The following is a 25,734-nucleotide window of genomic DNA, read 5'->3' as shown; positions in this document are numbered from 1 at the left end:
ATAAGTAAATGTTATAGATTCTGTGACTTGCTCAGCTCACTTGGTTGGAATTGTTAATAATGTTTTTTCTTTCTATTTTGAAACAGTCTCAAGTAGCCCAGGTTGGCCTTGACCTTGCTTTAATTCAGAGACTGGTTTAGAGTTCCTCCTGCCCTTCCCACTCTTGGACTCTTTCTTCGTCTTCCTGCTTCCCTCTCCCAGATGCTGGGATTACAGGCGTCTTCTATTACATCCGCAGTTAGTGTCGTTTAAAAATATTATCTGAGCTTAGTTTTCATATTCAATATCTTTTTCTTTAATGTAACTGCAGGCCTTCTTCCATACCAGCACTGCCAGAAGTGACAAAGTAGATGGTAAGGCATGACCTTGAAGATCTCGGGCTTTCTCCACCTTCAGCTGGAACATGACTGTAAGCTGGAAAGCAGTCTATGCGCCCCCAAGACACGGAAACCCTCATTTCTCAACTCTGCCTTCCTCCTGAAAGGTTTCTTTCTTTCTTTTAAATTTGTCTATTTTTCGACAGGCTTGGACTCATGTGACATAGCCTCAAACTTACCACATGGCTGAGGAAGGCTTTGAACTCCTGACAATGATTTTTCTAATAAAGTATTCATCATCAATTCCAGGTCTTAAAGATCCCACGTCCTAAAAGAATTCCCTAGAAAATCCATCCTAGGACCCCAGATTTGAATTAATCCTTTACTTTGTGGGATGGGTAACTAAGCAGTTGTTATAGATAGGCATCTGACAAGATGAGTGTTCTTGCCCTTTATACACAAGGAAACTGATGCTAAGGAGAGCAGTTCAGATTCTTAGGCCTTGTAACTAAGAACACTAGTCAGTCTAGGTAGGAGTGTAGAGAACTTATCTGACCTGTGTTAAGGCCCTGGGTTCAATTCCCAAAATTGCCAAAAGAAAAAAGTAGAAAGCTAGATGCTGGGAGGCATGTCACACGCCTTTAATCTCAGTGCTGAGTGGGGGGGAGGAGGGAAGATCTCTGTGAGCGCAAGGCCATACACATACATTTTTAAATTAAAAATGTACAAAGTTTTAAAATAGTAATCTTTGCATCAGTATATTTTGAATACATTTATTTACTTATTACTATTTTTTTTTACTATTTTTTTGGAAGACAGGATCTCAATATGTATCTCTGGATGGCCTGGAACTCTATATAGATTAGGCTGGCCCCAAATTCATACAGGTCTACTTGCCTCTGCCTCCCAAATGCTGGCACTGAGCTACCATGACCTACCGGTATTATCATCATTTATAAGTGCTACCAGCACCTATAAAACCAAACACTTGTGGAGATTTCTTTAAAATTTATGTTTGCCTGGTAATGGTCAACGCCTTTAGTCCCAGCACTTGAGAGGCAAAGGCAAGTGGATCTCTGTGAGTTCCAGGCCAGCCTGGTCTAGAATTCCAGGACAGCTAAAGCTACACTGAGAAACTCAGTCCCTAAGAGGAAGGTACAGGGAATCATTTGCTTTAGTTTAGAGGAATAGCTGATAGGAGGCTCAAACGATGGCCCACGAGAAGTCTTATCACTGATTTTACACACAATTTAAAGATAACTCTTACTAGATGTAGGTTTCCTTAAAGATTGAGTGGAATAAAGTGTGCAATTACTTTATGAATCTTAACACAGCTGGAGTTTCAGATGGATAGCTACAAGGGCTTAGCTGGGTAGTGAGAACATCGGCTATGAGCTTTCTTTATATCATGTGTGTGGTAACTGAAGCCACTGTTGCCATGGGAAGCAACGACAATTTGAATGAGGTAATTTAAAGTGGACCATGGAAATCTGAGCGAGGTTGTCTGCTTAGTACACAAGATCTTGTGTGTGTGGACCTTGTACTTGGATGGCAGGGGTCTGTTCCCTTCAGGGTAAACGACAAACAGGTATGTCCTAATTTAATGGTGGAATGTTTTTAAAAATAAATTTCAGTACAGTGCCACAGAAGGAACAATTTAGTGACATTATTATGTGATTATTCTAAAGATATTATTTGCATAGCATCGTATTAGAGTAAGAAGAAAGTAGGGTGCTTCCTACAACTTTTTTTTTTTTTCAGTTTCGAAGACTCACATTATATCCAATTTAAGAATTCCAAATCCTGTCAATATCATCTGTTCAAGGTTTATTTCCAGTGATCTTACAACCCCAAGTCCAATCGTAGTTACTTGTCACGAACCCCAATCGCATACATTTAAAAGAAAATGTCCACATCCTTTTCTATAATAAGTGAAGAGGGGTATGTAGTATAAAATTGCACACACCTGATGTCCTGAACAGAAACCTAGTCTGGGTTTTTTTCTCACAGGCGTGACCTCTGCTCCAAGCACGTAATTGCTAGAGGGAGGAACAAGTGTCAGCCCAAAGGAAAACCCTATTTTAGGGGATTTTTTTTTCCCCCTTTTTAAACGGATCACTTTTGGGGAGGAGTCAAAGTCCTCGCCAGGAGAGTACCATCTTTTCCCCCCACACCGGCCACCTCACCCCCTAGCCCTTTCCCAAAGCCCTCCTGGGAAGAACTTCCCCTGGTCACCCCGGGTTCCACCCGGCCCGGTGATCCCCCAATCCCGCCGGGCAGCCTCGGCTCCGCCCGGCGCCGGATCGCCAGGCCACGCCGGGGTCGCTCGGGGCTCCGGGGCCGCGGCCCCCAGGTGCTGCGGGGGAGGGGCGCGGGGCGGGGCGGAGAGGAGGAGTGGCGCGGAGCGTGTGCGGCCGGGGAAGCCATTGCCTGGTTAATAGTTGCTGTTGCTGCACTTCCGCTTCTCTCCCAGCGAGAGCGAGACACGAGTGGCCAGGCCCAGCCGCAGCCGCAGCAGCAGCCGCGGCGGCGGCACGAAGCAGCCAGACACAAAGAGAGGTGAGGGGGGCCCCCCCAGGGCGGACGGGCCGCGGGGCCTGGGGCCGCGGGGCCGGGGGCGGGCGGCACCGGCGGGCCGCGGGCAGCAGGGCCGGGCGGCGGAGATGGGGCGGCGGGCCGGGGCGGCGGGGGCCGCGCGAACTGTCAGCGCGGCCCGGTCCCCGCGGGGACCCGCCCGCCCGGGGCGCATTGTGCGCGCCGGCCTGCGAGCGCAGCCCCGCGTGGCCGGGCCTGGCTGGGCGCCGTGTCCCCGCGGCCCACGCGGCCCACGCTCGGCTTCCTCACCCACTCTCGCTGCTCGGCTCGTCCCGACCTCGCCAAACTCGAGCGGACGCCGGGAGGCCTCGGGGACGGCGGCAGCGGCTCCCGGCCCTCCCTGGGCCGCCCCCCGCACGATCGCGGCCCCCGCGTCCCTTCGGCCGGTGCGGCGGTGGGCCCCGAGCCTCTGCAGGGCGGCGGGGGCGGCCCGGCCCGCACCCTCCTGACAGCGGAGTTCCCTCTTTGCAGCGCCTGCATGGTCTGTGTTTCTGTTTTGTTTCCTCCCCCTGCAGGGGCCGTTCGCGGGGTGGGGTGGGGGGTTCGCTATGTCGGATGACGATTCGAGGGCCAGCACCAGCTCCTCCTCATCTTCGTCCTCCAACCAGCAGACCGAGAAAGAAGGCAGCACCCCCAAGAAGAAGGAGAGTAAAGTCAGCATGAGCAAAAACTCGAAGCTCCTCTCCACCAGCGCCAAGAGGTATCCCACTCCTTTCTCCACAGGCATCCTAGCTTCCCGGTCGCCTCGTGCTGCATGTCAGGGAGGGAGGCTTCAACGACGTTCTCAGGCAGGGAAATGGGGCATGGGAGTCCCACCTGTTTTCTCTGCTGCTTGCAGCTTCTGGTTTTGTTAATACCCTTGTCCATATGCAGAAGTTGTTGTTGGCCTCGTCCGTTTCTTGTTGAAGTTTCAAGAATGTTCAGTACTTTTATGAGTGACTCTCAATGTGATTTCAGTGTCTTCATCCGAGTAATCACGAATCTCTGACGTCCCCGAAGCTGTCATCATACTTCATTATTAAGAATACCTTCCTGGGCAACTCTGTCAAAACGAGTTCTGACCATCTTTCTTCCTCTTCACCTGTTGCAGGGGTGGTGTTTTCTGAATAGGGTTTTCTCCATACATTACTTCAGGAATGACTCCCATTAGTGGTTAAAGAAATTTACATGACGTTTTCTGGCAGAATTTGAAGAGCCATTGCCTGTTTGGAGAGTTGAGGGAGATGAATGAATCAGTGAATGACTGTAAAATTATTTCAGGTATTTTTGGAGATTTTTTTTTTTTCTGTTTAAGAACTTCATTTTGATACTTTTTCAGGAAGACTTGTTTTATTAGATAGGGTTTCTTGTGGCCCAAGGTGGCCTTGAGGTGAGCACAACTTCTGTCTCAGCACCTCTTGATTGCTGGGGTTACAGAAGTGAACCACTTACTACACCCAGCAATAGTCTCTGTGTAAAAAGACAGGTGGATACTTTACCTCTGTCAACCTTAGAATCTCTAGTAGATACTTGGGAACCCCCTGACATCCTTTACAACTCCCTTCTCTTTTTGTTGAGATAGTTGGTTACAGTAAGGAACAGAAACTGGACTGGTGGGGAAGGGCATTCTTTAAAGAATTGAAATGGAAGGTCTAAATGACTTTGGATCTGTCTGCTGAGTAGTGAGCCTGGAACTCGGAGATTGACGGTTTGAGCTGTCATTTTCCCTGACCTGGAATTCAGAAACTTTGTATGTTGTCTTAGTGACCTAACTGGACTGATAAAGTGACTTCAGCTCGTTCTAGATGGTTAGCGTTCAGGTCTCGGGAGAAGTGTTGATGCTTTGGTAAAACTGTTACCAGTTTCTGTGGTTTGATTATATCTCGGCCTCTCCAGGGGCTTTGATGAACCTCCCTGAGCCTAGCTTCTACCCTTCTTGCTCAGGATTAATCTCGGCTTTCTTAAGCTCTCCGTTCTGTTTTTGACCTGTCCTGCCCCAGTGCAGGACATTAGCTGTGATGTCAGTGGGGCTTTTGTATTGTGCTAGAAATTGGTGCTTGTGACTATATTAGGAAGAAAATGGACAGGTATAGAAAGTAGTTTGCTTTTTGTCAGTATAGTACAAATAAACAGATTTTCCTGTAGATAGATATAGCTTGTCTTGTGTGTTACAGAAGTTAGAAACTTCGTTCTGGGAATAGTGGTACAGGGGTTTTATCAGCTCAGCCCTTGGAAACAGAAACAGGCAGATAGATGTCCTGTGAGTTCAGAGTGAGTTCCATGAGAGTCTGTCTCAAGAACAAAATGCCAAACAAAAAACTGTAAAAGGAACTATTTGGTAGCTTAGATGGTAGTGTACTGGCCTAGCAGGCATGAAGCATCATCAGGAATGGTAGGTAGCTCAGGCCTGTAATCCCGGGTAGGATCAAGTCAAAGTTTTCTTTCTAAAGGTCTTTGGAGGGTAGGAAGAGGCCAACTATAAGGCACTGAGCCTTGCTGCTTTTAGCTGGACCTTCTTCTCCAGTAAAAGGGAAGACAAACTGAGTGTTGACTGGAGAAGTTCCTACCCTCAGAAAACCTTTGGAAGTGAAGAACAGCCATTGTCATTCCTTGTCAGCCTGGCGTACGAGAGACTACTCGGAAATAGTTGGTAAAGAAACATTACAAGTAGAAATGGCAGCTGGGAAACAGTAAGTGATGGTTTTACCTGCAGGCCAACATGCTGTATGTGTGTGGATTTAGACTCCTAGATACCCTGTTGAAACAGTGGCTGCTTGTGTTAAAGGAGAGCTAAGGTTGACATCAAAAGCACAAAGTGGAAAGGGTGTCTACGGAAGAATGACAGGGAGAATTAGGATTGTGGTTGGAATAGGGTGGGAAGGGCATATGTACCAGGAGATGCTGTGAAAACGAAGCCTAAGTAGGCAGACTAAGGGGATTCATTGACTGTGGAGCGTGGTCTCTGGTAGAGGGGAGCACCGGTGGGGAGTACGCAGAGCTGGACTCAGGTTCTGAACAGGCTTTTGAGTCCCTTGCAGACCTTGGGTCAGTAGTCTGAAAATGTTGCTGCTGACGACGGTGTTTGAGGTCAGTGGGTAAAACTGCCTGGTATTGAACTTTTAAAAAAAATTACACTTTTATTTTGTGTGTTTTTATGTGGTATGTGTGGATCCAGGCACGTCAGGGTACATGTGTGGAGGTCAGGGGCCAAATTCCTGGAGACAGTTCTTTCTCTGCATGAAGGTTCGAGGGATTGAACTGAGGTCATCGTAGGATAGCAAGCACCTTTAGCTGTGAGCTATCACAGCCTTCTTAGAAGCTTCGCCTTCTAAGCATTAAAGGAGCAGTTTGTCCTTTTTACAGCTCCGGGACATTTGCTCTCTGACAGATCTGAAAATGGTCAATTCCAACACATACAAGAATCCAGAAACTAGTCCTTCAAACTAACATCCATTTGGGAATGAAACACCAGATGCAAAAGTATACGGACTGAAATGTTTACTGGAAGTGGTAGAGTTTAGCAGGACACTAATAATGTCTGTGGAGACTGGACCACATTTGTAAGGACAGGAAGTGCTCTTCAATAGGAAAGTTTGAAGAACTTCCCCAGGCACCACTCAATTTATTTTCCTTTTCACGTGGAAGAAGTACCAGCTAACAATGTCAGTGCATTATAGCTGGCTTCTTTGTACCCTCCCAAAACCTTTGGAAAGGGAAAAATATCCATCGTCATTCGGATTGCCGAGTTTGAGTGTTGTCATTTTTACCAGCTGCTTTCGTGGATTTTTAAGTTGTAACAACAGCCTGTTAGGATGAGAAGTTATACAAATAGTCTCCCTTTAGGAGAGGCAGCTTAAGGGCCCAAAGTTTCTCGCTTTGACTGGTGTCCTCAGCGCCTGGGTTAGCAGAAGAGCAGACAAAGGCCAGGGCCCGGTGTGAACTGTCAGTGGCTTCGGCCTACGGGTGGGGGATGGGCTCTTTGTGAGGTGAGGAGGTGCGGAGAGGCCGGTGCGGGCCTGCGGGCCGGGGCTGCCCGAGCAAGCTCGGCTTCGGCCGCCCAGGCCGGGAAGTCTGGGGCTGGGAACGGGCGGGTGCTCGCCACCGGTGCAGGTGGCCGTGCACCTGTGCGGGGCTGCCGGGGGTCCTGTCGCCCTCAGCTCCACCCAGCACTTCCTGAGCCGCTCGACCCTTGACGGTGGCGGTCACTAGGGCCCGAGCGGCCATATTGGCTTTGCCGGCGGGCCCCTGTGTTGGGGTATGGGCAGGGTCCGGGTCTGAGCAGTACTGACCTGCTGAGGGCGCTGATGTGCGGGTCCCGGCCTGCGGGGGGCGCTGGTGTTCGGGGTCCTGCCTATGCGGTGGGTCTTGGCTGGCCTTAAGGGGGTCGGGGGATGGAGGGTACCTGACAGGGGTTTGTGGTTTGCTGGGAGACTCAGAACTATGGGCCTGGTCTGGGGGTGGGGCTGGTGTGTGGAGTTACTGTTTTAGGGCACCAAGAGACCCAGTACTGCAGAGTTCTGGTCCTGGGGCTGAGGGCAGGAGGATCAGACCTGGACAACCACTGCTGGGTCCCTGGTCTGGGAATCCCAGGGGAGACTCATCTCAGGATAATGGCATTCATTCACGGGTGAGGTACTGGGAAAGCCGGGGAAGCAGCAATTGAGAAAAATTTTAAACTATTTAAATGGAAAATACCAAGGGCAATTGCCCTTGTGTGTGTGTTGGAAGCCCTATGCTGTCAAGGGTGGGAGAGACCTCAAACTGCTCCCCTGCACTGGGAAGTCTCCCTACCCTGGGACCTCTGGGTATCCTCTCCTTCCTCAGTGAAGTAAGATGGGCTACTGACCTGATTCTGGAAGGGCCTCCAACTAACTTTGTTTCCTGATCTCCCAGGATCCAGAAGGAGCTGGCAGACATTACTTTAGACCCTCCGCCAAACTGCAGGTAAGCTGCCTATGGATTGCTATTTTAAAATTCTCCTAACTTCTATCTTGTGTTTTCTATTATAGAATTTTGCTTTTCTTCTATGGCCTGTGCATGGTTTGGTGTTAACAGCAAATAAAATGTATTTGTATCTGTGGGTGTGGCATGCAGCAGGCTGAGGTATGTTGAGAAGTGATGGATTTCCGTGGAGTGAGCATGCACTTGTATATGAAACAAAACTGAAGTTGGGTAAAGGAGCTTACCTTTTTTATTGTAGCTGTACGTGATGTCAGCTTTTACACATGCAGTTTGGGGCATGCTAGGTTAGTATTTCTCTGCTGAAGTAACCGTACTACAGCTCCCCTGAGATGCAGAGCGTGCAGGAAGAGCAAGCTGGTCTTCAGACCTACGCCATCATATTATATTGACTCTGCAAAGCAATTCAAGAAGTAACCTGTGGCTTTAGTAGAATCATTTTGCTTTAAATTATAATTTTAAACTCTTAAAAAAAGGTGGTGGGTTTTTTTTTGTTGTTGTTGTTGATATTGCTCAATCCTGTGTGAAAACAGTTTGAAGCCAGCTTTCAAAGGATGTGTTGGCCACTTGGCTTTATTTAAAATCACCAGTTTTGCATTTCTGAGTCAAGACGGCAAGAAGTCATGATGATTTGTCTAAACTGGTATTTGAATCATGGAGGGCTTAAAAAAAAAATCTTAGAACCAGGATCAGCTTTGAATGGAAGGTGGGGTGTCATTGGTGCTTTAAGTTTATAGGTAGGAGTTACTGGCAAATATTAGTGGATACACACAGCAAGCATGCGCAAACATTCAGGTTGGAAGCTAACTGAAGTATTTGGCTTTTAGCACTCATGTTTTAAGACCATGATTAGTAGGTTAAGAGCAAAATCTCGTGTTGTTATTGACTGTTACTAGTCTGTGTGTGACTGCATGGTGTGTGCATGTTGAGTGAAAGGACAACTTTGTGGAGTTGGTTGGTCTCTCCTAACTTTATGTGGTTCTTGGGATAAACTCAGACTGCCAGGCTTGAGCTGTAAGCATCTTCCATCTGGTCTACTAGGGTGCTTCCATCTTGTATGGATTTGTTCATAATGTTGATCAGATTTGTGGTACTTTTTAAAATTTTGTCCTGATTTGTAAGAAGGTTATTTTGAGCATTAGGTACATTTTTTTTTTTTTTTTTTTTTTAGACAGTGTTTCAGACTGGCCTCAAACAGTGTCTAGCTGAGAGTAACCTTGAGTTTTTCATTCTCTTGTCTTTACCTTGCCCCTAGCACTGGCATTACAGATGTGGGGTGTCATGCTGGCTTTCTGCCAGGCTAAACTAAGGCCTTGTGCATGCACTCTACCAACTGAGCTACATCCCCAGAAAGATACTTTAAACTATATTCTTTAACTGCGCCTCTAATTATTCTCAGTATTTCTTGTGTGGCTGATCATTTTTCAGTGGTTGAAGTAGAGAAACAGTAAGAGATGAAAGAAAGCTCAACGCTTCCCTTGGTTGTTTGTGTAGAATCACGAACATTCCCTACGGTAGATCTGTGCTGTAGCTGTTGCTGCTATTGCTGTCGGCTCCCCTGTGTGCGTCTCTTGTGAGTTCAAACAGCTCTAGCTGATCAAATTATAATGTAGCTTCAAAGGAATATTAGTTATTCAAACATACAGTGGCTTTCTTGTGAGTAAGTGCTATCAGATTTAAAACTGTAAACAATTTGAAGATTCTCATGAGATAATCGTTTTTTAGAAGCAGGAAAAGTACACTTGAGTCCATGTTGTCGCAGGGTTCGTCTGTGAGAGGTTTGTGTTTCTGAAGCATGAGGACTTTTTTTTTATCTTTGTAAATTTCTCATCACACCTTCAAGCTGAAATCTCTGAGCATTACCTGTAACGGGGATGATGAACTCTGCATGGTGGGGTGGCAAATCTTACTACTCTGAAAGATTTTGGGAAAAGTGTGATTTCCAAGAACATATTAGGTATCTTCATTTTTCAAAAGTGTATGTATTAAGCTGCCCTTTACAACTGCTTTAATTTTTTGGAGAGATTCTCCACTGGGTCTTTTAAGTCAGTGGTTCTCAAGCTTCCTAATGCTGTGACCCTTTAATACAGCTCATGTTGTAATGACCCCCCCCCCCCATAAAATTATTTCTGTTGCTACTTCATAACTGTAATTTTGCTACTGTTATGAATCTTAATATGAATATCTGATATGTGGGATATTTGCTATGTGGCCCCTGTGATAGGAGATCGGGACCCACAATTTGAGATCCACTGTTTTAAGTGATAGTGAATTTTAGAGTTTCTGCTTTTGACTGCCTTCCTAGTGTTATCATCCTGTGTTATGCTGTGGCTTCTATCCTCAGCTCTTGTCTGAGTTTGGTTTTATATTTTATGCAGCTACCTGTATAGAAGTTAAATAATATTTAAACATAACATTTTGTTTTTAAATAAACATTTAAAATAACATTTATTCAGGTTGTATATGTGTGAGGATGCACTGTGCCACAGTGTGTATAAGGATGTCAGAGGATAACTTGCAGAAATCCTACCATGTGGGTCTTAGGGACCCAACTCAGGCTATTAGGCTTGGGCGACAAGTGCCCACCTGTTGAGCCATCCTACCTGACTCTTTATAAGACTTAATTGTTTAATATTTTGATGGCCTTTATTGTTGGAGAAAGAAAATATAATGTATCTTGGATGCTTTTTGATGCCAGCTTCCAATTAAGATGTGTTAATTAAATGATATATAAAATGATACATTAAATTTTTTTTCTGGTGTTACCCTCAGCATAAGTACTCAGTACTTAAATTATATTGAATAAGCTGAATAATTGGTTTTCACTTACTGAATTTTAGATACAGTTTATCCCTTTCTAGGACTTCTTTCTATCTATAATGTATACGCATGTGTTTATGAGTATGGGTTTGTGTTAGTACCCATGGAAGTCAAAAGAAGGTGTTGATGTCCTGGAGTTGTAGGTGGTTCTGAGCTGCCCATTATGGAATCTGGAAATGGAATTTGGGTCCCCTTATATTATCAGCAATACTCTTAACTACTGAGGCATCACTGCCCCCTGGAGACTTTAAAAATATAAATTGATTTATATTGTCATGTAAATTAAATTCTTACTTTCAAACATCAAGCTGTTTAGTGGTGTGTGTGAATCTCTGTGTGTGTGTGTATGTACATAGTGAATTAACTATTTAACTATTTCTGGAGTTTATTATGCATTTAAGTATGCTTTTATCTATCATTGGCTCTTCTTTTAGGAGAAAAATATTGTTTTGATTCCTGTAACAATTGCTTTATTTAAGATAGAAGAATCATGCCTCCTAGAAGCTCAGGGACTCTGAGCCACTAGTGTCATTATCATTGTGCAGCTCTTATTTGTAGCCCATAGCTCATACTTTGCTAAATTGACTTACTGTAGCTGGTGACTAAACTTGAATGTTTTTGGACACTAAGTTTACTCATTGTAAGTGGCATATTTTGCCCAAGTCTTTTCTACTTTAGTTTTGATAGGAATGTCTGTATTACATAATCACATAAAGTTTTTTTCTTTTTTAAAGATTCTTTGAGGTGAAACATTATTAACAAAACAAAACAGAGTTCAAGGACAGCAAGGGATACACAGAGAGACCTTGTCTTGACACACCAAAAAGCGACCAAACAAACCAAAACCAGAAAAGCAAGCAGTACATCTATCTTATAATTCTCAGCCTTATTATCCTCTCTGCTAAAAACCCATTGCTTACGTTGCCTACTTTTCAGTGTGTGGATGCCTGACTTTGTTTTGAGACAGCCCCATATAGCTCAGGCTGACCTTAAGCTTGCTGTTTAGTGGGAAATGACTTTGAACTAGTCTTCCTGCTTCTACCTTCAAATGCTGAGATTACTGCTTGATGCTAGCACACCCTTGTTTTGAGACAGGTTCTTTCTGTGTAACTAGGCTAGCTTTGAATTCATGATTTTCTTGCTTTGCCTCCTGGTAAGGAATTAGTAATTATCGAAGTTTCTGTATTGAATGGTGAACATAATGGATCTGGATAGTGTCAGTAGTTGTACAATGTTGTAAATGTAATAATGTTACTGAATTGTACACTTAGAATGTTAAAGTGCTAAATTATATGTATTAGGGGTGTGTATGTAAAACCACAACAGTACTGGAGAGATGATTTCGTTTGAAAGGGCTTGCTGCTCTTTAGGGGACTGGAGTGTGTTCCCAGCATCTATGTGAGAGGATTTAAAACCACCTACAATTCCTACTCCAAGGGATCCCATGCTTTATTGTGGCCTTCACAGGTACCTACACTCACTTACATAGAAACACACACATAAATAAAATAAATTAAAACACAATAAAAACAATATTGTTTATTTTTTTTTTAATTCTTGGTGATACTAGTTTTAGGTAAAGGTGCCTGTGTTCTCTGTCACAACCTAATGTACTTGTTGTATTTGAAAAGGAACTACTTTCAAGTGGTTCATAATTTATTAAAGGGGCTAAGAAAGTACTGAAGTAGCAATTGCCAGTGCCTTGCTGTGGGAGCAGAAAAATGAGAGATGTCTTTGTCCTCGCTGTGCTCGAGCACTTACTCATCTGGGAAGATTTCAAGAGGAGATGGGAATTGGGTTGAAGAATGTGGTGTAGACTCACTGGAGGAACCTGCTAGCAAACGTGGTAGAAGGCAGGGAGAGCTGTCACATGGTGGGTGAGCCTTTGGCTGCAGAATACAAAACAAGTGGGAGGGTGTAATAAGAGTAAAATGTGAGCTTCTCTGTCAAGCCAAGGGCTTTGAATTTCATTTTATAGACATTAGAGAATATTGGAACTTTTGAGTGGGAAATGAAATGTTTATGAAACAGTTTGACAAAGACAAGGATGCCATGAGAATGAGTAGGAAGCAGTAAGCTTAGAGTTGGTGCTGTAGTGTGGGCTTGAGAAACAGGCGGCAGCAGCCTTGACCGAGAAGACCAGGAAACTTGCCTGCTGAAGGGAAACGGGGGGTGGGGTGGGGGGGGGGCTCTGGATTTGAGTAACACAGAAGCTAGGACAGGAAAAATGGCTTAGAAAGGCAAGTTCTCTCTCCAAAGTTGTTTTGTGGATCATATACAGTGTCTACCATGTTGCTGCCACAGAATACACCATGATTGTAGTTTGATTATATATTTGAGTTTGTTGTTAATCAATTATTGAACTGTCAGTTCTGCCTGCTTTTAGTTAAGATTAGGCAAATTAAGTAGATTATAAGTTCTCCAAGAGGCAAAGGCAGTGACTTATGTCTTTTATTCTGACTCTGCATGTTTCCCCCCAACTTTGCAGTTTGAAAGACTTCAGAGCTACAGAAGACATTGGGAGACTAGTATAATGTACTTGAACTGTCTGTGGAACCTACATTTGTATAGTTCTTAGTTTCATTGATGATGTGATGGATACCACAACCAACACCAACTTAGGGTAGAAAGTTTTTTATTATAGTCAATCACTAAGACACATCAGAACAGGGACTCAAGTAGAAACTCTAAGGCAGGTCTGCCTGTTGGCCCATACTGCATCAAGGAAATACAACAGAAGACGCCATAGAGGAGTTCTGCTTTCTGGCTTATGCAGGCTAATGTTTAGTTAGCTCCCTTTGACAGCCCGGGACTGCTTGGCTAGGGAATGCTGCCACCTGCAGTGGGCAGGGGCCTCCTTGTAACAATCAACAAGATAATTCCCTACAGACATGTCAGTCTGATCTAGGTAATTTCTCACTTGAGAATCCCAGATGATTCTAGGTTGTCAACCTCACAGTCAAAGCTAACCAGGATGCATGGTTTCTTTGTTTACCTATTGTAGAATATGAGTGAAAGCTGCTTCCATTAAGTGGCTAAGTATGCTCGAGTCAAAGGTGCCAAGGCTGAAGGTGACTTTCTACATGAGTTTGGAAAGTTTTTGATGGTGAAGTGTATAAGATTCTCTGGGAAGAAGAGGGCTAGCAATTGTGTTCTAAAAGCTGGTCACATTACCATAGTAACAGCACAGGGAAGACTGAGGCAGGAGGATCATGCACTTGAGGCAATCCTGGGCTACATAGCAAGTTCCAGGTAGAACTGAGTTCTGAGGAATATCTGCAATAAAGGAAAGGTAGAGAAAGAATATCTGTAAAAAGAGGAAGCCAGGAAGCAGGAGGGGCTGCAGTGGCTCTGGGAGACAGGGGGAAACCTTAAGAGCTTTTGAGTGTGGGTTTTTGGGTTTTTTGTTTGTTTGGTTTTTTGTTTTGTTTTGTTTTTGTTTTTTGTTTTGGTTTTTTAATAGATCAAGAGGGGAAAGCAAACAGATAAGGATGGAGGGACAAGAAGAAGATGGAACATATTTTAAAGAACAAAAAAAGGAAGGTGGTAGAATGTGGAATTGAGGCTGTTGGCAAAGAGCAGTGTTTTGTGAGGAGCATTCCAGCCCTAAGGACAGGAGCATCTGCCTCCTGCCTGCTCTTTCCCATGAGACTTTCAGCTCCTTGAGAACAGGGACTGTTCTGTCTCAACATCCCTTTGGTGCCTGAGAAATGGTTGATCATCACTGCAAATTCAGCTCAAAAACACAAAATGACTAGTGTAGACCTGATGGTCACAGAACATCTTATTACATTTTTAAAGAAACAGTGAAAAGAAGAACTGGGGAAATTGTCTCACAGCTGTCCGTGGCCCCTAGCATTGCTGGCAGTTTGGGCCCTTCCAGAATCACAGAGGAGCTGGAAATGAGTAGTGTGATTTAAAAAAAAAGATGTGGTCTGTTCTTCAGGCGGGACTGGTAGTATACTTTTAAAAAAAAATAGCATATTGTATACACTTGCATTTTATAAGGTGATCTACAAGGGTGTCTATTTAGAGATGCTGAATAAAATGGGCTTCCAGTCTCCTAAAGCTGTTCCAGGCAGCTGGTGTTAGAGGTGCTGGGACCAGCCCTCCTGAGACGTCTCATGCACTCTTGTCACCAGTAAAGTGAAATAGAACTTACATAGGAAACTGTTCCTACTCAGCCATGCCCTGAGTGACACAAAGGGAGGGCCTGGTATCTGGTGCAGCTTGCCCTTCTCGCCCCTGGGCTTCTAACCTCTTCAAGGCTAGAAGCTCATCAAGCCTCTTCTTGAAAGGCTAATGAATGCAGCAGCTGCTTATTCAAACCATTCTTTCCTTTAACACACATGACTGTGTCCAGCTTTCCAGAATCCATGTCGGATGGGAGCCTTTGGGAGGCCAAGGTGCTACCTGGGCCAGTGTCCTGCTTGGAGTCGTAGAAACCCAGTTTCCTCTACGTGTCAGAGAGTGTGCAAACTTGACTGTAACAAGTTGGTAACATGACAGATGAGGACAAGGCTGACGTCATCTAGCCCCTGCATAGTGTTCGGAAGCAGCTTGGCCATAAGTACCACAGACCCCTCCAGCCTGGCCTATGTCAGTACTGCTTCATGTAATAATCAATGTTGTGGTCTCAGTAGGGCTCAGAACATTGATTCTAATGTTCTAGGATGATCACTAATATAGTCAGGACTTTAGGCATTGTGTCTGCTTAAATGATAGATGGAAAGTTTTGAGGGGAATACCCCTAGTAAATCTTAAAGAAAAAGATTTGAACTTGATATGATATATCACACCTCGAATGTAAGCACTTGGAATCTGAGGCAGGAGGATTGCCTTGAGTTTGAGTTTGGTCGTAGCTTGTGCTACAGAGTGAGACTCAGTCTCAAAACAAACAATCAAAAAAAAAAAAAAAAAAAAAAAAACCCTAGAAAAAATAGTTTGGGTTAATCCTATTAGCAGGAAAAAAAAATTGTACAGAGTAGCAGCAGTGAACCACGTTGAGGACTGCCATTGCTCTGCAGGGCTAAGCCAGAGCTCGTGTCTGCTGTGGAACTTGGACTTTAGTAGGCGTCTTTTGTTAAGGTGTTTATTGCTGTGATAAAGACCATGCAACTTGGGGTCATACTCCATTATTGAGGGAAGTCAGGTGAGGAACTGAAGCAGACCATGGAGGGCTGCTGCTATGTATCTGGCTTGCTCTGACTATGTCCTTACACGGCTTAGAGCCCCTACTCAGGGATGCACCATCTGTGGGGAGCTGGCCTCTCACACATCAGTCATTACTCAGGAAAATGCTCCACAGGCTTGCCCATAGGCCAGTCTGCCAGCAGCAGCTTCTTAATTGGGTTCCCACTTCCCATATGACTCTTGTATCAGGTTGACATAAATCTAACCAGCACAGTGGGCAATACAGACAAGCAAGTAAAGGGATTTGTACACTTTGTAATGTGGTGGCTGGAAGGAAAGAAATTCGTGGAGTATAGCGATAAAGGGTCACTGGACGTGTGTGGGGCCTGTACTTACAGAAGACTTCTAAATACACTTAAGCACAGTACTCAAAGATGAGAGGAAAGGAAGACACTAGGAGAAGAGGTCCAGTGAGGAGGCAGGAGACTCAGGTCTAGTAAGAGTTGTGGGAGCCCTTCTTGGTTTTGAACTGCAAGTGACACTTACCTCAGCAGTGGGCTAAAGGGCAATACAACCTGGCATAGAGCCAGGCTGTGTGTGCTGGGAGGTCAGGCTGGAAATGACTGCTTAGGCAGAGTAGGTGTGAGATTGTTTTCCCACCAGGCATCCCAACTAAGGTGTCAACTAGAAGTTAGAAATAGGGTTGGAGCTTAGGAATGTTCTGAACGTGTTTGGGAGACCTCACTGTACTGAGTCTTGTGAATGGGAAAGCCCGTGACTCACACACAGAGAAAGAGATGGAGAGCCCTCTGTGGAGCTTGAGCATCTTGTCACTCTTAGATGGTCAGACTTTCTTAGTGTAATGAAGAGCAGAGGGAACATCAAAAAGTGGTGACTGCCACATACACCGAGTAGAGTAGTCATTAAACCTAACACGATGCCTGTTGGGCATAGGGAAGTCAGCCAACAATTACTCACTGCACAGCACAACCCCAGGTGTGGTGCTGAGCCGATCCACTTTACATAACACAGTAAAAGGGGGTGGTTGTTAGTTTTTAAAAAAAGATGTTTCTGTTATTCTCAGTTGTGTTTAAAGATTTCGTTTAGTGAATAGTTATTTCAGTTGCCCTCTTAGGCAAAACTACTTAATTCCTAGAATTTTCTTTTTTTTTAAGATTTATTTTTACTTATGTGAGGGTGAAAGAGGATAAAAACGAATGATATATGTACCACATGGGTGCAGTGCTCACCCAGAATGTTCAGAAGGGAATGTTGAACCCCCCCGAAGCTCAAGTACATACTATTAACCACTGGCACATCCTTCCAGCCCAGAGATCTGCTTTATTTTATTCTTGAAAGAGGGTCTCCTGGCTGGCCTGGAGCTTGCTATGTAGTGCAGGCTAGCCTGGAACTTAAAGATAGTCACCTGTCTCTGCCTCCTGAGCAGTGGGATTAAAGGTATCTACCACCACGCCTGGCTCCCAGAATCCTAAAACACACCTGGTAAGCATCCTCCGTCTCTTGAGCCAACCATACCAACTTTAGATTATGCATGTTCTCTTGGTCTTCCTTAATTTCATTAATTTGTGGTAGCATTTAATTAATTTCATTAATTTGGGGAAATGTTTGGAAATGGGTTGGGGTCATGGAAGCCTTAGATGCTGCCTGAGGCAAGCGGATGGAAGGGTGGACCACAGGTGTCTTGTCTGTAGAGGGATTTCACTACAGAGTAATTTAAATTTCTCCCATTATCACAACCTTGCCTTCTCTGTGGGAATACACTTCACTTTTAAAACATAATTTACTGGAATTGGTGTTATAAAAATTTATTTCTTGGCAGAGTTTACTAGAGCACATTTATCGCGTAGAAGAAGATCATTCAATTGGTTTACATAAAAGACCCTCAAAGAAAACATTTGTTTTATTACAAGCACCCAAGAGGCTTTCTAAAACATGAGTGATAACATTCCTCTAACCTAAGTAAATATCTCAAAATAAATGTAGCTTCCTGCTTATGGTAACGTGTGCACAGCACCTGGCAGTGGACTGCAGCTTTCCACAGCTTCGCTTCTGCTGCATGGCCCTTTGTCCTGACTGCAGAGCCCTCTTGCAGAATATTCTTGGCCACATCACTTCATTCCTAGAGGGACTGGTGTGGTACCTTGGGGTGTTCTCACATGCAGGGTGGGTACTGAGGAATGATGAGGGCCCCCTAAATGTTAGTGAGGATACAGTTCTTGTTCCAACTAGAACCTGGGATTGGTGTTCATCTTCTGTGGATTCTGTGTCCCCAATAAAACAGATTCTGTTTTATTTTAATCTTACCAGTTTATAAATATGGACGCATACTCTATACTGTAGCACCTGCAAGTTAAAACGTGTCTGTGGGAGGAAATTTCGTAAAGGTGTTCTGACCTTCAGCATAGAGTTTTCAGGTGAGAATGGTGGCTCTCCCTCTCTTCGTTGTCTTTCACTTTCCCTGTGAGCTGTGCATCAGCAAAGAGTTACGGAGATGTGTTCTTTGCTGTGGAGGCTTCACACACAGAAAAAGAACTGCTGACTTTAACCATGTGTCTCCCAGTGACTAGTGCTGTCTTGTTTTTATTTCCCAGAACCACTACTAAAACCTTTCTACACTTAGTGTCTTGTCGTGGTCCAACTGTCATTACTTTGCAAAGGTGTGTGCTTCCAGCCTGATAGTCCCTCTGGAGCCCCTCTTCCAGTTCTGAATCTTCCAGTGCCCTTCAGGCCTGTGAACAGACCCTAGATCTGAGCATGGCACATTTGCTTACTGCCATTTTACCTAAAGAACATTAAAAAAAATAGTATTCTACTACACGATGAGCTGCCCCTATTCTCCGTATATCTAGTAATATTTTCCTTTGTGCTTGGAGTCTGTCAACCCATGCTTACTGTCTGTGTCTCTCTCATTCTAGTCTTCTCTCTTCCTTTCTACGCCTTTAAGAGAACTGTGGCTAGCCAGTTGGAAATTTCTTATGAACATGTTCACTTAGCCAGAAAATTGTTACATTTGAATTTTCATGAAGCAGAAAAAACTTGATGTATCTGCCTATGATTATAGCTCTGTGGCAGAGTGCTTGCCTAGCATATGTGAGGTCCTAAGTTCAATTCCCACCACCACCGCAAACAGACAGAATGCAGAAACCAGGTAATGCCAGTGGCTAGAGTGCTTGTCTAGTGTGCACAGAGCCCTAAGTTTGATCCCCAACATCAAATAAAGTTAGTAAGTGGTACATGCCTTTAATCCTACACCCCAGAGGTGGAGACAGGATGATCTGAATCAGGGTCATCCTTGGCTACATTGAAAGTTTAAGCCAGCCTAGGATATTGGACTTCAAACCCCACCATAACAAAAACATCTATGTACCAGACCACATATATCAATTCTCAGGAATCTAACCATTGAGGGCATTATTTAGACCTCAATAAGAATGTACCACATTAAGCAGGGTTCTTCTGATTTTTTTAAATGAATTTTTGAAATATATAACATATCAAATACTTGTCACTGCATTATGAGAATTGTCTGTTAAACAGCAGCTTGCTGGTCATTCCAGTTAAATTGTTACTGCTTTTGAAATTGTTTTGAGGCCTCACATGATTGTCAGTGACTCAACTGGAGTGGGCAGAGGTCTCCTTCCTACTGTCTCACCTGTAATTTGTCTGTTTCTCTGTGACCTAGTGTGAGCAGTATAAATTGTTGCAATCCTGTTGCTACTTCGGTACATATTGCTCTGGGTTCCTTCTTCACGTCCTCCAGCTGAGGGCAGTGACTTCTTGAAGTATATTTCCACTCATTCTAATATTTACTGAGGGATTACTGTTATGCCACATATTCTCATGATAGCCCTGGAAAAGATGGTGTTCGTGTGATCGGGAGCACTCATTCATACAGAGGAAGGGCAGAAAGAGAATCCCATGTCTCCAATACAACAGTTTCTCCTTAATTTACTGTTGCCTGTTTATATGTAGAATACGTTCTGTACTGTACAAAGTAACTTCAGGTTTACTGCACTAGGAGCTGGCCAGTTAGGGCATTGGCTAGTGCCACTGTGAGGGAGAAGACATTGGATGATTAAAAAACAAAAACAAACAAACAAACAAACAAAAAAACCAACCATGAGGAGGGCATTTTAGGCTAAATGGCAACAAGTAGAAAAGTGATAAGTGTGGGGACTAGCATGGTGGAGAGATGGATGGGCAGAGGCATGTTCTCTTAGTGTCATTAGGAAGCCCATGCATAGAGATTGTGGAGATAGTCTGTAAAAATTTGTTAGTATTTATTCCTTCATTTATTTTATGTATATGTATGTCTTGTCTGCATACCAGAAAAAGGCATCCTGTGGGGCCATAGTTTGTGTGAGCTGCCATGTGGGTGCCAGGATATGAACTTAGATCCTGTGGAAGAGCAGCAGTGATCTTAACTTTGGAGCCATCTCTCTAGCCCTACCCCCACCTCTTTGGTTTTTGAAGCAGGCTTTTACTTTGTAGTTTTGGCTGTCCTGGAATTCACTACATAGACCAGGCTGGCTTCAAACTCAGAGTGTTGCTTCTCAAGTGCTAGGATTAAAGGCATGTACCACCACACGTAAATGTTTTTATTAATAGTTTTACTGACATTTTTTTCATGTAACATATCTGGTTTTGTAGTATCTAGAAACTTCAACAATAATTGAATACATTCTACCAAAACTTTGTTTCCCTACCTGTGACAAGAAATACAGTATTGCTCATTGTCCTTAGCATAAGGACTGGATGGAAGCAAACACCTTGTAAGGCATGTGAGGCACTGTGTCACAGAGCCAGTGCTTGGGTCCTGCTTGCCTGAGGTACTGGTTGTCCCTATCCCTAAAGGCAGCTGGAGTCCAGCAGTGAAAAAAAAAATCCCACAATCGGCTGTCCACCTCTTCAGAGTAGATGCATCTGAGACTGGCAGAATGAGCATGACCCATCTGGACCAGGGACTCTAGGGGCCAGGAGATCTGGGAAACCAGGAGACACCTTGCCTGAATGCCCACTAATCCTTTTTTTTTTTTTTTTTTTGCTTTTATACAATTTTTTTTTAATGTTAACCAAAGGCTTTATAAGTTTGGTAGTGCTCAATATCAATCAGAAGTGTAACCCAATACCCAACCTAGATATATCAACTATCTTTGACTGGCAGAGACATGTGAACATCCACCTCCATGTCCCTCCCCCTTTTTTCTCTTTCTCATCACCTAGATCCTCCTCTCTTCCTCCTCTCCCTCTTCGTACTCCTCCCACTTTAGCTCCTCCTACATATCACCCTTCCTGTTAAAATAAAACTTTTCTCTCAAAATACCATTAGAGCATAACTATACCAATTTATGTCAGTAAGGTACAAGATAGACCTAATACCCAGACCATCATTTTGTTGACTAACCAGAACCTCTGTCATCTCTCCTAAGAGACTTAGTTCTGCACCTGGCTTTTTTTCTTGGCTTTAGAATGAATGTCAGCTGAAAACCATCCTCTCAAATCTTTTCTCTCAAAGTAAATAGCCAGGATTTGTTATGAGACTGTAAGTCTTCAACCCCATGAGAAATCCAGAATGACTGAGTTAACTGAAATTATGGGAAGCACAAAGCATAGCTTCTAAAACTTAGCCAATTTATAGAGACCACTGGACACCTGGACAATCCCTATACTACAAAACATTGGAGCATCTGATCTTCAGCCTTCTGGCCCAGGATCATCTGACAGACCTAGTGATGCAGAATTATTAAGGGCTGATTACTCTGTCTAGGCAGACATAATCAGTCGACTGTTCTGCAAGTGTGTCCTTTTCTGGACAGTAATTTGTCTGTAGATGGAAAGAGGAAATTCTTGCCTAGTGGCTGTCTCACCACAACTGGAATAACTCCAAAGATGCTGAATTTCTTCTTAGAATCCAAGACAAGAACCTGTCAGGAGCAGACATATCTCTAATCAAAATGAACATTAATACAGAAATGTTTGTAATGTCAATTCTGTGGACTTCTGATGTTTTTAAAACCAACTATCCATGTAAGGCAATCTGGACTGTTGTCTGTTAACTCCTCTCAGCTATTTCTAAATAAAATATAGAAAATACCCTAATAATAAACTCAAAGCCATGAATATGTTATAGGCCCTTAACTCACAGTCTAACCATCTCAAATCAGTTAAAAAAGCTAAAGAAGGACTGGGTCTAAGCCTTGTATTCCTAAATGTGTTATACAGGCACAGTGCCTATGAGAGTAACAATATTCATCTCATTTTATATCAATAAGAAGCTCATACCAATGAAAACCTTAAATTTGAAATCAAAGTAAATTTTGTACCATTTAAGAAATTATAACTTCATCTTAATAACAGTTATACATATCTCTACCAGTAGGTTATGACTATGCAATAAATCCTAGCTAATCCTTCCTGTTCCAACAAAACCACTACTTTTCCCTAGAATGACAACCCAATATTAACCACCTCAGTCCCCAAGCCCAGGGAATAGGGGCGCCGACTCTTCATTAACTTCTTCAAGCTGATTATGGGCGTTGAGTTATTAGAAGAGGGGTGGGGGGAAGAGTAAATTGATAAGTCTCTGATGCTGTGTCTTCACTGCATCCAGCTGAAATTCCAGGACATCAGAGGTTCAAGCAGGTCTGCTCAGCTTGCTTGATGAATACATACACCAAGGCTATGTGTTTTGCAATATACAGTTCTCAAAACAAAGTTTACTATCAAGATAATTTTTTGTTTGAATTCTGGAATCTAGTCTTCTGGCGGCCTGCCTTTCATGTCTAATCCATATAATTCTGGGAGTTTCTATGAGGGTGTGCTCCTACCATCCTCCCATTTTCACCTCCCTACTCTCAAATTCCCCCAACACTAGGGAATCCAAACTTTCAGGCACCAAGGCCGTCCACTTCCATTGATGCCTGGCAAGACCACCCTCAACTACCTAATGCCCATTAATCTTAACATGGTTACTTGTGACAAGGAAAGATTTAGCTGCACAGTGGGAAGCCTCAGTTCTAGAGAGAGGGGGAGTGTGAGCGAGCATGAGCATGAACAGCTGTGGGGCTGCAGTAGGACCTTCTTCTGGTTTATGTACTGCTGGGGATCAAGCTCACTCATTTATACACTAGTACACACTCACAACAACAAGATTCCTAAGGGGGTAAAAGTTAAATGTGAACATAAGTGTTGACTCAGAAACAACCCCAGTAATACCACAAACAAAGCACTTAGAATTGTGAACTTGCACTTGACTATGAAGGGACTAGGAAGCGATTTGTGTACATATTCCTGGAAGTTGCTTTATATGGAATGCAGAAGGAGCCTCAGAAGCCTGATTTGTGATACAGAAGACAACTCAGAGACTTAAAAGTTACTTTACCTTCATATTCTGTGTTTGGGGATTTAAATATAGAACAAAACTAGTAGCTGGGTGGCTGGTGCATGTCTTCCCATGCATTCTGAGAGGCAAAGGCAGGCAGATTTCTGTTCCAGGACAGCTAGGGCTGTGTAGAGAGATCCTGTTTCAGAACAGAAAAAAATTAGAATAGAACTTAGTTGATGATAACATTGAACCTTAAGAAGTATGTGGTTGTCATTTGATAGAAGGCATGCTTTTAAGGGTTAAGTGGCTAACTCAAGTCCCTGGGTTCCTAAGTGGGGATGCTTACAAATTGGTCTCTACCCTTCAGAGATTCATGCCGTACCACTGTGCTTTGCATTGTGCTCTCTGTTTGTGGTTCTCAGTTGTAAACCTCACTTGGAGTTGCTGTGTTCAGTTTTACTCACTCATGCATAGAACTGTATGTAGAGTGTAAGAGCCACTCAAGGGTTTTCATCGGAGTGGCCATATCCTTCTGGTGTGCTCCAATGCATGTTTAGTTTTCTGTTCTTAGACAGGTCTTACCATATAGTCCTGGCTGGTTAGAGGTCATTATATAGATCAGCCCGACTTTGAACTCACAGTTCTGCCTGTATCTCCTGAGTTCTAGCGTTAAACTCTGTAGGCCTGCCTCACCTCGAAAGTGCTGTGGGGAAAAGGCCTGTATCAGACATCTTTCTGCCTTTGTCTCCTAAGTGCTGGGATTAAAGGCCAAATGAGCTACACCCAGCTAGACCTAAATTTGGGATTTGTTTGTGGTTTTTTAATTTGCTTTTTAAAATTTTTATTTAAAAAATTTAAAGTACATTTATTTATTTTAGGAGGTTATGAAACTTGGTGACAAGTGCCTTTAACCACTGAGTCATCCTTCAGGCCCAAAACTGAATGTTTTTATGTCTTTAAAAGACAAGAACAACATTTTGAGACTGAAGTGATGGCTCAGTGATTAAGAGCACTTTCTGCTGTTGTAGAGGACCTGAGTTAAGATCCCTGCATGCTGTTGGCTCACAACGATCTGTAACTCCAGATCCAGGAGATCTGGTGCCCTTTTCTGTCTTCCTCAAGCACCAGGCAAACACAGTGCACATATATACATGCATGCAAAATATTCATACACAGAACCAAAAATAAGTCTTAAAAATATAGATACAATCTTTTTACTATTTGAGAATTTCATACAATGTATTTTGCTGACAGTTACTTCCTACTGTAACCCCTCACTTCTCCCAGATCCACACTGTCCCAACTTGGTCTTTATTGTTGTTTTTAGATAAGGCCAACTGTTTAACCCGGCTGCCTGGGAATGGACTGTGGACCAGGTTAGCCCCTAGCTCACACAGGTCTGCCTGGTTCTAACCTCCTGAGTGCATGGATTAAAAACATGCGCCACTCTGGGCTGTTTGACTTCTAAGTTTTTATTGTACCTAATGCCTGAGGAAATCAAAGAAAATTGGAATGATTATGCAAACAGTTTGTAGTAATTGTTTTCTATTTAACTGTTCAAGTTGAAAGTGAACAAGGCTTGAATCTTCAGTTTTAGTCTTTTATTTAGAAACAACTTGTTTAGAAGCTCTTTAAAAAGTTTATTTAGTTTTATTTCAGTATGAGTGTTTTTCCAGTGTGTGTGTGTGTGTGTGTGTATGTGTGTGTGTGTGTGTGTGTGTACATCACATGTGTGCCTGGTTCCTAAGGCGGCCAGAAGAGGGTGTCAGATCCCCTGGAACTGGAGTTACTGACAGCTGTATCCTGGTCTCACCATACACCATGTATGTAGCTCACTATGTAGACCAGGCTGAGCTTATACTCACAGAGATCTGCCTGCTTCTGCCTTCTAGGTGATGGGATTAAAGGCATGTGCCACCACACACAACATTCTGGACATTTTAAATGTATGGATTTGTGTTTGTTCAGTTTGTTAGTTTTTGAGATAATCTTACTATTATAGCCTAGGCTGTCCTTGAACTTGGGATCCTTGTGTTTCTACCCCAAGTGTGAGGATTATAGACATATAGTCTTAATTTTTAAGAATATGCAGTAATGGGGGGGGGCATGGAGGTGGATGTTCACATGTCTCCCCCAGTCAAAGATAGTTTATATCTAGGTTGGGTATTGGGTTACACTTCTGATTGATATTGAGCATTACCAAACTTATAAAGCCTTTGATTAACATTAAAAAAAATTATATAAAAAGGCAAAAAGGAGAAGGGGGCATGGGATAGGGGTTTTCTAGAGAGGGGAAATGGGGAAAGGGGATGGCATCTGAAATGTAAATAAAATATCCAATAAAGAAATAAAAAAACTGAAAAAAAAATATACAGTAATATGGTGTAGATCAGATTGCATATGAAGACAACTAGCTCTTTTGGCTGCTTGCAGACACTGGTTGAAGGAGTTGCTTGGTAGGTAAATGAGAAAATGATCACGATTGGAAAAAGTCAACACTTTGTATGACTAAAATTATAAACTGAGTTTTGAGTTTGTCTGTGCCGTGTGGAGAATGAAAGTGTAGATGCTGTCAGCCAGGGGCCA

The 25,734-nt window shown here is 43.4% G+C and overlaps 1 protein-coding gene across 1 annotated transcript in view; it reads left to right on the top strand.

Annotated features, from left to right (window-relative positions):
- The first annotated feature begins 2,682 nt into the window (after positions 1–2,682).
- The window catches only part of Ube2e1 (ubiquitin conjugating enzyme E2 E1), a 50,185-nt gene continuing 27,133 nt past the window's right edge, over positions 2,683–25,734 (top strand). Inside the window, exons 1-3 of the mRNA XM_034499050.2 lie at positions 2,683–2,876; positions 3,428–3,612; positions 7,785–7,835. Coding sequence (XP_034354941.1) covers positions 3,461–3,612; positions 7,785–7,835 — 203 coding nt within the window. The 5' untranslated portion in view covers positions 2,683–2,876; positions 3,428–3,460. The remainder of the gene's footprint in view (positions 2,877–3,427; positions 3,613–7,784; positions 7,836–25,734) is intronic.

The sequence above is a fragment of the Arvicanthis niloticus genome, chromosome 3 (assembly GCF_011762505.2).
Source record: "Arvicanthis niloticus isolate mArvNil1 chromosome 3, mArvNil1.pat.X, whole genome shotgun sequence".
Taxonomy (NCBI): domain Eukaryota; kingdom Metazoa; phylum Chordata; class Mammalia; order Rodentia; family Muridae; genus Arvicanthis; species Arvicanthis niloticus.
Note: the sequence above shows the minus strand (reverse complement) of the source record. Positions and strands in the feature narration are given on the sequence as shown.